Here is a 13813-nt window from a genome sequence, read left to right on the forward strand (position 1 = left end):
ATATGGTCACCACAATAGTCAAGGTCACAAAGCAGAAGGCCTTCAAGGAACATAGAAACATAACACGGGGGGCTGTACGGTTTTTTCAAGATATTTTAGATCCTCTTCCATGATTTTCAGGTATAATTACTGATGACATTACTGATACTCTGCGGGACTCAATCACATAAATTTTAAACATGCCAGAAAGAAGTAATATGAATGTTATAAATGAGACTGAGCAAAGTAATGATGCTTATGTCCCTCCACAGCAAAATAAAAGAAACATAAATATGCTATATGTCCCACCGTAAAGCAAAGGTAGACTAAAAATAGGTGCACTAAGTCCAAAAAATCGTTGTGTGCGGAACACAAACTTGATGTGTGTCACAAATGTTTTAGATCCTAAGCTATTATCAAAATTATATTTTTTATTAATTTTTCAGATATTATTTTTACAATTAATAGTTTATTTCGAGCAATTTAGTGGTATATATTATGTGTACGCATTTTTCAAAAATTTTAAGAACTTTCATAAAGCATGTAAACTATGATCTCATTTTGATGACTGTTTGAATAAAAAATATGGTAATATAAGTATTTTAATATTTTTATATGTAGATTAATACATTGTCCTTAAAATAAAAACATAACTACAAATATATTGTTTTAATTATTAAACCCCTTAATCCCCTCCAATAAAAAGCGTAGTCGAAGCGACGAAGGTTAGTATTAAACGGTGAAAAATAAGGTTAGTGTTCTAGGGTTAAGACAATAATTAGTATCGATAGCGGATTCTATTCCTTTGCGTTTTGACGTTTGTCTCAGCGCTCAGATCTTTCCTGTCTCACGCCCTAGTAACTAAACCGTTTAGACCGTGCAATAAAAATTAAATAAAAAAAAAACTCAACGCAACGAAGAAAAGTGCATAGAAAAAGGAAAAAATGTTGTGTGGTTTTATGAAACCACGGTAAAAGTGAAACTTAGGCACAAAATTATCGTATTTGTACGATAATGACTCCGAACACTGCTTTATACCTACTCGGCAGCCGACCGTCACGCGACATGCGCTACACAGACCAAAAAGTTTGAGACGATGTAATAAAAGTTTCACTAATTTTACAAACTTCCCGAAGATCTTTAAAAATAAATACCATTTTAAATATTTATAAAAATAAAAAAACAAAGTCATCGGGGCTGCCATACCATCATTATCATATCATATACAATTATATTTTTTTTATAATGGTACTTAATTTTAAAGATCGTCGGGAAGTTTGTAAAATTATTATTTATTCCTTTTCCTTCGTTGCGTTGGGTTTTTCTTTTTAATTTTTAAATTTTTAACTTCGGTTTCTTATTTTCATGTGATATTTTCAAGTGAGCGAGACCTACCTCTACCTCCATATTACATTCCTACATCATATTGATATCTATAAGTTTGTTGCTCCTTGACATCTTTTAAGTTGGGCCGTAACCGTGCACAAATTGTAATGGATCACAGTGGCAAAAGAAGTGGTATCTTTAGGAAAAAAAAATTGCCAAGAGCCAGGCCTATGTGGCTTTGAGTAGAGTTCAAAATTTCCAGGGTGTGGCTATCCTCTCGCTCCCATATCCCCCTCTTCTTTCACAGACTTTCAACCCTTCTCTTTCCACACCTAGTAAATGGCAGAACCGATTTTGATGTAAACCATATTATCTAATTATACCTATATGTACACGTCATATCCTGTCGTTTGATGCTCCATTTGGTTTATTTATCTAACCACTGTCACCCCTAAATGTAATAAACGGATGAACCGATTTCGATAAAACACGTTGCTCTTTTATATTTTGATATGCCGCTTGAGTATATTATTTGACCACATTCGATTATTGTTCATTCCCACTTTCACCGCTGTAATCTAATAAATGGATAAACCGAATTGGATAAAAATATAACTAATATTTTTTCCCACATTCCCACTTTTACCTCTATATACCTAGGTATAATAAATGGATGAACCGATTTTGATACACTTTATCTAAGAACCAGCGTCGGAAAATATGCTGCCTAACACGCATCTAATTCGTATTACCTGTTAGCGAGCTACGGTGGCACAAACAGACAAACATAGCGGTCAAACACTTATCACCCATCTTTTTGATGGTTAAAAATGGTTAAAAGGGGTTAAAAATATAATACGACATAATTTAAAGGACATTTTATGTATAAAATTTACCTAGAAGTAAGCATATATAATTCTAATTTGACCCCTTCCCCCCCTACTACCTCAGCTTACCCCCCCACCCTTGGGGACTTTCGATATGATCACCTGGACATTTATAAGGAATAATAACTGTAGCGTATAACAGATAACTTACGTTTTATCGTACACTGTATAGTGTACAATAGAATGCCTTAGCAAATGTTCGCCGTGAATACTTAAATGGTCATAACTTTTTTATTTACAAACCGATTAACATGAAATAAACACTTAATGTTAAATGAAGATTACCACAATATATTAGTGAAAACTGCATCTAAATCGGATGAGCCGTTTCTGAGATTAGCGTGCACAAACATACAGACAAACAGACAAAAAAAATTATAACTACAGTTTTGGGTTTGAGATCGATTTAATAATAACCCCTGCTATTTTTTTTACATATTTTCATTGTACAGACATCACTTTTCTAGAATTTTATCTAATACACTAGCTGTTGCCCGCGACTTCGTCCGCGATTAGGTCGTTTTTCGTCATTCGTCGTTTAAAAAAAATACGTGACACTTTATTTTTGAATGTTCTTAATTATTGTCTCTTATAAAATTTAACTACTTACATTAAAATTGAACACTCTGATAAGAAAATCTTAAAATCTGAAGAAAACATGAATGAATGTGATTTAAATTCTACATTACTTAGTATCAAAATATAATAATCTAAATTAAATGTAGATTAACAGTTTGAGCACACCATTATAGAATATGTACTTAAGTATTAAATTACGTTAGTTAACATAGTAACTTTACTAAAAACACGATGACTTTCTTTCGCGCTCGGTACCACAAACTAAGCATGTTTGTGGTAAGTGGCCCGCGTGACGCGTCACTTGACCCCCTGCGAGTTCCCCTCCGTTGCTATGCGAAAATACATTCGTTGCTCTATTTTAGGAAAAATTTGTAATACTGTGGCCTGGGCGTTATAACACGTCCAGGGAGTTCCTGAGTGCCGATATCACCATCTTGAGGAAAAGCTTCTAATGTCGATTTAAAACTGCATACATACGAATTAACCTGTTCTAAAATTGTGAAATGAGTTCAGTTTTAAATTTGAGAAATATTGATTTCTTGTATTCCACTATTCGTTGTAGTCGAATACAAAATATACCTATTTAAACAAACTTAGGTTGGCCTACAGGCAAAAGGGATCCTATCAAATGGTAAAATTGACCTTGTATCTTAAAAGTAAGCATGAACGGACCTTCTGATAATTATTGAGCACCAAAGGATCATTTGAAACGCGCTACTATAAGAGCGAATAATGTCTAATAACAGTTTACATTGCACAGTATGTTCCTCTAAAAGTAGTGATTTCAAAGGTTCCGGTGTATCTTCAAATGAAAGCCGACTCCTTACTACACTTTAAAGCATTACAAAAAGAACATACTACGCCTTTACAGAAGATGATCTGTAATCAATTGTGAGGTTATAAGCAAACCCACTTTTATATTTGTCAGACCACACCACCGAATTCGTAGATTGTTTACCTCAAGTCATTAAGACTATGACGAAATCTGTCTGCAGTAAGACGGGCCTCTCGCTATTCGTCCGTTTCCAGAGACCGTATAGTTTCAATTCTTAATCTTTCATTAACCCATTGACCACCGAGCGCCCCGATCGGGGCGCGACACAATAGATTTTCTATTTTGTCTGTGATACCGGGGACTGACAAACTTATTAATCGTTCTTGTCTCATATAATTGTAATATTCGCGTCCCTACTCTAGTCATTGCTTATACTCATGTTCATCTTCAAGAGATCGAATAATATTATGATGCACCCTATTATTTGTCAAACGGTCTTCATATTGAGTAAAGTTTCAGATACTCGAGATAAAATATGACTGTCGTGATCAGTAGTGAGACGTAATTCCCTCTCAGTGAGGGTTTCGGTCTCACGGGATAGTACAATATGCCGTTTGCGATCAGCTGTGAGACGTCATACCCTCTCAGTGAAGGTTTCGGTCTCACGGGATAGTAGGGGAGACCGGGTTTGGTTGTCTCACGGGTTGGTTGTCACAGCGGTCTTAACACAAAACTGAACTATCGAATAAGTCTGTTGAACAGCGTGGCAAGAGCGATACAGTGACAACGCTGTCCCCACTTCGCGTCAGACCACCCCGATCTGCCGTGAGGGCCTCACACGTGTTTATTGTTTTCGCACAGATTTTTTATGATATGAGGACCGAATATGCTCCTCATAACATCACTTTTTGTGAACGAAACGACAGCGCGGTTTAATTTAATGCCAACACCATTAGAAAAAAGGATTATTATTAATTGTGAAAAAATATCATGATTTAAGCGCGTCACACACGGTGAAGATACTATAATATTTTATCTTAAGATACTGTTATATATTTTTATTACCCACAAAATTTCGCGTCATTTGTAAAAGGATGGCGGTTCTACAGGGGTCTTAGTATGCAATGACAAAAAGAAAAATGATGGTCCGAACGCTGATACCGGATGCGTTAAGATACTGTGATATAAAATATAACAGTATCTTAAGATAAAATATTATAGTATCTTCACCATGTGTGACACGCTTTACACTATTAACACTCTTTTAACATAAAATATAAGTCTGTGAGTGTGTAAAAATAAATCCAGCTAATTACACATCAAACTTATGTTTATAATTAGGTATACGACATGAAAATATATTAATTACCAAGCAATAATAATACAGATAAGCAGTGGTGGCTCAGTGGTGAGACCTCGGACTTCGAATCGATAAGTCCGGGGTTCGAGACCAGGCGAGCGCGCAGGAAATAAATTGATTTTTCAATTTATCTGCGCATGTTGTAACATCACCACTGCTCGAACGGTGAAGGAAAACATCGTGAGGAAACCGACATGTCGAAGAATTAAAACAGTTCGATGACAATATGTGTCATCCGCCAACACGCACTTGGCCAGCGTGGTGGATTATGGCCTGTACCCTCATAGGAGGCCCGTGTCCCAGCAGTGGGAACGTATATGGGCTGATGATGATGAATAATACAGATAAATACTGAACATAAGTAGGTATAATAGATATTAAGTAGTATTAGTTAAAATATACTTTGACTGTTAGTCAAAGTTTATTTTTACTAACAACATGTAAATGAAGAAGAAATAATAATTACCAACGAACTAACCTTTTCTATAATACTTAACACGGCACATTTTTCAAATTATCTTGCTCAACCCTGCTCAAAAATTTGAGGGTTTTGTTGGAACTTGAATATGTCAAAACTATGATATAATATCTAAACTACGATACAACTTGCTTGCGGAAATGCTCATTACAATTGTGAATCTAAAGAATAACTAACAACATACTATTCAATTTTATTGAGCTGATGAATATCTTTTGCCTGGAAGAAATCACCGTCGCCTAATAAATATACTGTGTTTTCTTATAAAACCGTTACATAATTTATTTTATCTACTTAAATAATGAAAATGATATTATATTTATAAAATATAAAACATATTATGTAAAATGATTAAAAATAAATAAATGAAGCAACTACGATTCAAAGAAAACATCTTTTTCAGTGTTAAAATGCTCTTAGCAATCCTGGATGATGAACTGTATCATGTACTCTGATCCCAGTACGGTCGGTACCTCGATAGCCATAACGATAAATATTATAATCAGATAACCGCAAAGTCAAAATAAAAACATTAGGTACTTGTACAGTTGTTTGTGCAAGATTTACGTTTCATTTGGAATAACATTTTTTTCGGTACTAAAACGTAGTCGTTTGATATGTGGTTGGCTGCCCCTCCTCTCCTTCCTGAAAAATTTCCCGAGATACTTCCAATGATTGAACCATTGGACGTTGGACATTAACTTCAGTCAAAAATTGACGAAGCGGATGATTACTAATTTCCACTTAATCCTCGCTGCTACTATCTTTACCATCAAATCATCAATTTTCAAGTGGTGTTGTAAAAATATCAGCAGAAATCGTCTTCCAAAGGCGATATAATTTTATGAGCATTGAATCAGTAAATAACAAAATCAAAAGTTAACTGTAAATCTATAAAAAAGCTACTTACAAATAAAATTTTATCAAAAACTACTGTTCCCAATGCACCTCAAAATAATAAAAGAATTCATCATTTTATTATTTCATTCTAAAAGTGTAATATAATACCTACTAACAAAAAACATGAATTGCTATCATTATAAAAAATAAATACCTATAAGCTCAGAGCAATAATATTCCTCTGAGCCTATAAGTAACAACTTACTTTTTGTGGGAACGCATGATGGTGAAAATTCACAAAACACGAAGATTGCATTTGATATTTTTGGTTTTATGGCATTCAATTGCTTTATAAATATCACTACATAGTATAAAAAAAGTCGCTTTCTCTGTCCTTATGTCCCTTTGTATGCTTAAATCTTTAAAACTTCGCAACGGATTTTGATTTTCGGATTTCGGTTTTTTTAACTGATTCAAGAGGAAGGTTTTAGTATATAATAATTTAAATTTATTAGGTTTTAGACAAAGCGGACGAACCCGCGGGCGGTAAGCTAGTAAATTTATAAAATACGAAGAATTTTAAAATTGTAACTAATGAACGCAATCAATATTAGATTAACTGTAGATAATGGTGTCTAGTTTTACTTAAAATAATAAACATCTACCCTCACTTTAAAAAATGTAGTATATTTATTATTTACACGAAATATACCTTATAGGGAAGGGAAGATATGGGCTAAAGAGTTAAATAAATAACATAATTATATTTAAATTATTAATTTCCAACTGTGTATTCGGTAGTGTTAACATCTAAATTGATTTGATTTTTACGAAATCTCATAGATGGCGCTGTTACAAAATTAACATTATACAACTTACATTCTTTAAACTATGTTTCTCTTCCCAAGTTACTTAAATGGCATAATTTTTATAGTGTCCATCTAGATCAATATCTAGAATCAAATGAAGCATATATAATATGTTGTTTGACAATTCAAACAACATATTATATATGCTTCATTTGATTATTAATTTCCAATAGTTAACGTGTGTTTGATTTTTCTAACACTTCATAGATGGCGCTGTTTCAAATTTGTCTTTATACTGCTAAGATTCATTTAACTGTTTCTCTGCCCAAATTACGTAAATGACATAGTTTTTATTTTGTAAAGCTAGATAATAGCATGGCTTACTCGAAACCAACATTTAAACATGAGTCTTTAGATTGTACGCTGTCGTAGTACACGGAATATGTAAGAAAAATAAAGGCTCACAGCTCCTCCCCCGAAGGTGGTATCATGATAATATGTTTAAACTATCCTCACCCGACCTCTTAGGAATATTCATGCAAAATTTGAAGTAAATCTATGCAGTACTTTTCGAGATTAGCTCGGTCAAACATACAGACAAACAGACAAACAGACAAACAGACAAACAGACAAAAATTCTAAAAACTATATTTTTGGCTTCTATATCGATTATAGATCATGGATTATGTATTCTTTTAAAAAAATATTCAATGTACAGTTTTGACTTTCCTACGATTTTATTATATGTATAGATAGTTATTTATTTTACACATGGACTAGTCGAAGATTTTAACTAGTTGAATGACTAGTTGATGAACGACATTTAACTATCTAGTCTCGTTGATGAAAAATACGTCGACGACCCATCCCTAGTGAAGAGCGTCGCGATTAATCGCGCGAGTAGAGCAGTGTGTGGCCAGACGGCAATATCGAGGCGAGCGGCAGTAGCATAGTGTGGCTGGGGTATTAGAAATCGTCCACGACCCCGGCAGCGGACGCCCGGTTATTCTTTGAAATATTACTACAACCAAAGAACACATTCTTTGGTTGTAGTAACCCGTAGCAAGCAATCCGATTCAAATTTATAAATGTTTGTTTTATACGATAGATATTTTTTTATCACGAGTAAATTGCATTTGTTTATAATATATAAAAAATGTATTTTCAAAAAATGCACGGACAATTATTTTTAAATAATGATGTTAATAATTATTTAAAAATAATTATTTTTTCGAGAGTACTCATGAAACCGGTTGCATATTAAATTTTTTAAATGTTTTCAGTCTAGGTGTTTTTCAATTTAATCGTAAGATTGTATTATGCATACTTTACTCTTATAGACTAAAAATACAATATTTTTTTCTAGTAAATTATAAACATTTATAACGTCCAATTCCAGCAATTGCAAGTTATCCTTCAGTACATAATACAGTTCTCAATAGAGTTGATTGGCCAAGTTTTTCTTCGAAGAAACAACAATCCATCACGGGAGTTTCATATTTTGTTCAATGCTATACTAGCTCTATATTGGACAAAGATCGATGGCCCTCATTATATAGTTACTAAGCGCTTTGATTCTTTAGTTCATCAAAAGGAATGATAAACACATTTTTTTGATATTGAAAAACCAAGCAAGTTGTAACGAAGCAGATAAAAATATCCAGATATAGATCATAGAAGGAATAATAAGTAGGTAGTACATACTTTCTAAATAAAAAAAGACAATTATTTAATCCTAATAAACTGATTTTTTATGTTTTTTGGGACATTTATAAAATGTTACGAAAGTCTGAAGTCTCTGAGTAGAATAGAATCTGGTAATTTTCTTTTAAATTTAAAATCCAGTTTTTGTAGAGACCCTAAATCGCGCGTAACATTAACCATATATATTATCTATACATATAATAAATCTGTAGAAGGGTCAATTCTGTACATTGAAAATATTGAAAAAATAAATAGCAGGTGGTGTTACTGGATCGATACCAAACCCAAATATGTGATTAAAAAAATTTTTGTCTGTCTGTCTGTCTGTCTGTCTGTCTGTCTGTCTGTCTGTCTGTCTGTCTGTATGTGAAGACATCACGTGAAAACTAACGGTTCGATTTCGATGAAACTTGGTATAATTATATCTTATTATCCTGGGCGTAAAATAGGATACTTTTTATCCTGGAAAAATACGTAGAAAAAAAAAAATCTTTATTTTTCAGTTTTATCCATAGACGTTGTTCTGAAGAACCGCGAACACACGTTGCGTATTATTATAGGCCTAGCTGTATTTGGGTCTAAGTTTGGGTCCAATAGATATTTATAAGTCAGAGTAACTCAAACGGAGAAATAAACCATCCACGCGAAGACCGACATCCGCGCGGACGGAGTCGCGGGCGGAAGCTAGTAAGATAATATTAATATTAATTCCCTCTTATATTAATTTCTATAAACGTTTAACTCTGATAAGAATTATACTAAAGTTGCACATAAGAGAATATGACTTGCATTCTAACTACGAATACGTGGAATGTGTCTGCATAATTTACTTATAACGTTAATTAACACAATAAACTCGTTAAATCAATAATTCAAATAATTTAACTCTCACCAATTTCTCATGTTTAATAGTTACAAATACTGCTTCTTTATTGACTTTTCATCAGTCTTCAATAGCTAATTAAATTTTTATATGATTCCCTGTAAACCTTTGACATTTGAGACCATGATCAAATGTCAAGTTAAAGTTTACACGGTTATAGTCTATATGTTGATAGCAAGAGTGTCTATATTAGCATAACTTATTTACAATATTATCATAGGGATGTCTAAAGGCAGTTTTTGTGGGAATGAAAGTCGTATATTCGTAGCTCGTTACAAGCATTACCATATCATAAATATGTATTTGTTCCATAACTTAAATATCATTTACGATTTATTACTGGCAACGCTTATCTCTTAATGTGTTAAGATTAAGGCTTATAAGAAACAAGGAAATATACATTGCTGTTGGGTAAAAGATTTATAAAAAAATTGTTTTGTATGCCAAGATTTTTCTTCTGTTTTATCCTTGGCTCTGTACTGAAACAGAAGGAATAATTGTAAACGAATATTAACTTTCGCCCGCAGCTTTGCATGCGTTGTCTAAAAGTCAGCAATTTATTAACTAAAGCTTCACCTAGAACACTTGCTATTAAAAAAACACATTGAATTCCGTTTCATAGATTTAAAATCTTAGCATATTGTTTTATACACCTTATTTGTACATACTGGCCTTTGTTAAATAGGGATAATCACAATACACAAAAGGTATACTCAAACATGAAGCGTTTATTATAGAACTTTTAAAAGTCACGGGTAGAACAATAAATATCGCTTCCGTGTTATTAAGTACAAGAACGTTTTATCATTATTTAGGTTGTATTCGTCGTGTCGGAACAATGCAATGAAGCATGAAGAAAACACCTTATTCACTACGAGAGGTTTTATGATTTCATATAGAAACCTGAGAACTTTCTAGAAGGATTGAGTTGTGTATAGTTCTAGTGTAGATTTTATGCGAGTCATAATAGTGCAATGTGAAGTTTTTTTTTATGTATCTATATCTAAATAACAATATCACACATAATTTAAACAGTCAAAAAGGTTATTTGGCGTAATGAAACAATTTTATAAACCGCAGCCAGTTCGCATACATCAATTAACAGCCCAAATTGCGGTTAATTCTATTAATTCCATATATAACAAATTTCCCAAAAATATATTTGGTTAAATATTACGTAAAAATATTATTTGTTACAGACTTTTAAAGGAAATATAACTATAACGTTTAATAACACTCCATTTTTGGCTGTACAGTGACCATTCCATGAAAATACCTCCGTATATGAAGTCCTCACTAAAAGTCTAATCCGATACTTAGAACGAATGGCGTCATTACACTGACTCTGACCGAACTTTATCCGAATTGCCGACGTGATTCTGAAACCCCATTCCCCAATATTACAAGGCAACCCAAATGCTTTGCACTGAGAACCCAATACCATTACTGTTTCATTCAAATCCTTTTATTTATTCATAGGAAAGTGGGGAAGTATTGCGTTTTGTTCATTCATTATAATGAGAACAATTTTTTATATCAGTCGACAGTCGTAATATGATCGTAATTATTATAATATAGTCAAACTAGCGGTCCGCCCCGGCTTCGTCCGTGGTACCTACATGTTTAAACTATCCTATCTCTCAAGTTGGATCAAACTGCACATGGTGTGCGAATTTTATTATAATCGGTCAAGTGGTTTAGGAGTCCATTGAGTACAAACATTGTGACACGAGATTTATATAATATATTAAGCTAAGTACGATGCTTGTTCGACGAGATTGAAAATTTCATGTAGTTACACACATGGTGTGTGAAAAAAAAATACATAATAATTATTATGTAGCTTTATGTGAACTTATTTTAATGTGCGAATTTAGATCTTATATTATCCAGGATCTAGTAAACAGTTTATTATTAACCTGACTATTGAATGGTAGAGTGACGGTTCAATGCTCATTATAAAAAACTAAAACTGTTATAAGTATCTTTATAGTGCGTGTATAATGTTTATTTATATATAAGAAGTGTGTTTTATCTAGTTATTTACAAGCTTTGCTTTGCATTAGACACTGATATTTGTATGTGGACAGATTCAAATATTTTACGCCTGATTATTTTTATACCACAAATTCTCTTAACACATTCACTTACATAGCACCCAAAAAAATTTCAGTTGCGAAAGCCGGTGTCGACGCTCTCGATCCCGGGCACCATGAAGGCCTACTCCGGCGGGCGGGAAGCGAGCGAGGAGGCCGGCGTGGCGCTGGTCGGAGTGCACAGCGAGTACCCGCGGTTCGGCGAAGAGAGGGCGCTCGGAGGCGGCACGTATAAGGGCGGGGGGACTGCTAAGCATAAACCTAATATAGGATATAGGTATGTAAAATGTCAATATACTATTTTGTTTTGTAGAAGCAGACGCGTCACTTGACGGTTAGTGACCAGCGTCGCCCATATTATGCACCTGCAAGACCAGTGGCATTACGTGTTGTGTTGAATATTATTTAGTAATATTACATATTAAAAATACCTTAAACCACCTACCAATTTATAAGAATCTTCAATAAGATACTGAATATTCGCATGTGATGAGTTACACTTTTTAGCACTTCGCTGCTTTGTTATCAAATCGGTTTTGTTTGTTTCTTTTTATAGCGTCTTTTTTTTACGTTAAATTCAATTTTTGGTACCGTTCCACACGACTCTACAAATGATAGCATAGTAATACATAAATAGTTAATTTGAGAAAAGCAAGTGCTTCATTTTTTTCTTTACTTAAGATTCATTTGTGAACAATGTCTATTGGTTTGATAGATTTCGTAAGATTTATATAATATTCATTTAAAAAAGAAAATGGAATTTAGTACGCCTAAGTACCCACGCAAGTACCTTACCAATATAATGCTCCTACACAAATATTATCAAATATCTTTGGCCTAACATTTACATAGTTTAGACTACTCTTCTTAGTGGAATGTTCTGGATCAAGGTTAGACGGCTTGATGAAGGCTTTGCAAATTAAATTATTGGCTGTGAAAGTTTTGAGAATCTTAGTAACTTTTGTTTGGAGAATATACCTACAGATTAAAATTTATGAATGCATGAATAGTTTCAGAAGTTTCAAATAACAGTAACTTAATATATAAAAACCTTATTAGTTAGGTAAAAATATTGATTTATAGTTAAAATTACTAAAAACAAAACTCTAGCGTCTGTTAAAATAATAATTATTAAAACACCTTTATTTATTTATTTTACAAAGGATAGCCAACAATTGTTAACACTAATTTTAGACATACAAGGAGAATGCAATTTAACAAATCAAGTGCAACAATTAATTATAGGCTAACACCACATGCCTTAGAAAACGGTTATGATTTAAGAACAAAAAAAAAACTGATACACAAAACAGCTACACAAAATAACGTTTAACAATTATCAATAAAATATCTATTTAAAAAAAATAATGTCAGTCATATTAAAATAAAATCGGAATACAAAATTACAATTTTAAAATATTAAATTAAATTACATAAAAACCAACTTAAAAATTCATTTTTTTTTATATAAATAATATCTAGTTACATAAAAATAAAGTTCGACAGACATAATATATATTAATTAGCAATGTAAACATTCATATTAAAAATAAAATCGGCATTCAGATTACAATTTTAAAGTATAAAATTAAAATACATAAAAACCAACACAAAAATTGAATTTTTTTTTATATAACTATAATAATCTCTACACAAAAATATATGTATGTAGTTTGACAAACATTAGAAAATATCTATTTATAAACAATGTAAACATTCATATTAAAACAAAATCGTCATTCAATTAATTACAATATTAAAATTAAAAAAAAAAATAATAATAATAATAATAATATAAAAAGATTACAATAAAATACATTAAAAATTATTTTAATACAATTATTTTTCGTTGAAATATTTGAGAGAAGCATTATAGAACTTAACCATACTGTCTGCATTTATATCTATTAGATCACTGTATTCGTTTACCTTTTTTAATAATGTTAGTTTTTCTAAATAATGTAAAGTGAAACCAACTTGAATGATATTTCTGTGGATAGATGATGGATTTTTACATTAAAGTTATATGTTAAAACATAATACGTGCCACACTTATTTGCTCATTATAATAAAACCATATTGGTTGAAATATTTTAC

At 32.3% G+C, this 13813-nt stretch overlaps 1 protein-coding gene across 2 annotated transcripts in view; it reads left to right on the forward strand.

Moving 5' to 3' along the window:
• SK (small conductance calcium-activated potassium channel) overlaps window positions 1-13813 on the forward strand; it is a 200703-nt gene that overhangs the window by 167671 nt on the left and 19219 nt on the right. For both annotated transcript variants that reach the window (XM_090113322.1, XM_090113323.1), the window contains one exon: window positions 11794-11993. In XM_090113322.1, the coding sequence (XP_089969448.1) occupies window positions 11794-11993 (200 nt within the window). The remainder of the gene's footprint in view (window positions 1-11793; window positions 11994-13813) is intronic.

This window comes from Colias eurytheme, chromosome 19, assembly GCF_061535395.1.
Source record: "Colias eurytheme isolate Ceu_HAF_F1 chromosome 19, ilColEury1 Martin Lab GWU primary, whole genome shotgun sequence".
Taxonomy (NCBI): domain Eukaryota; kingdom Metazoa; phylum Arthropoda; class Insecta; order Lepidoptera; family Pieridae; genus Colias; species Colias eurytheme.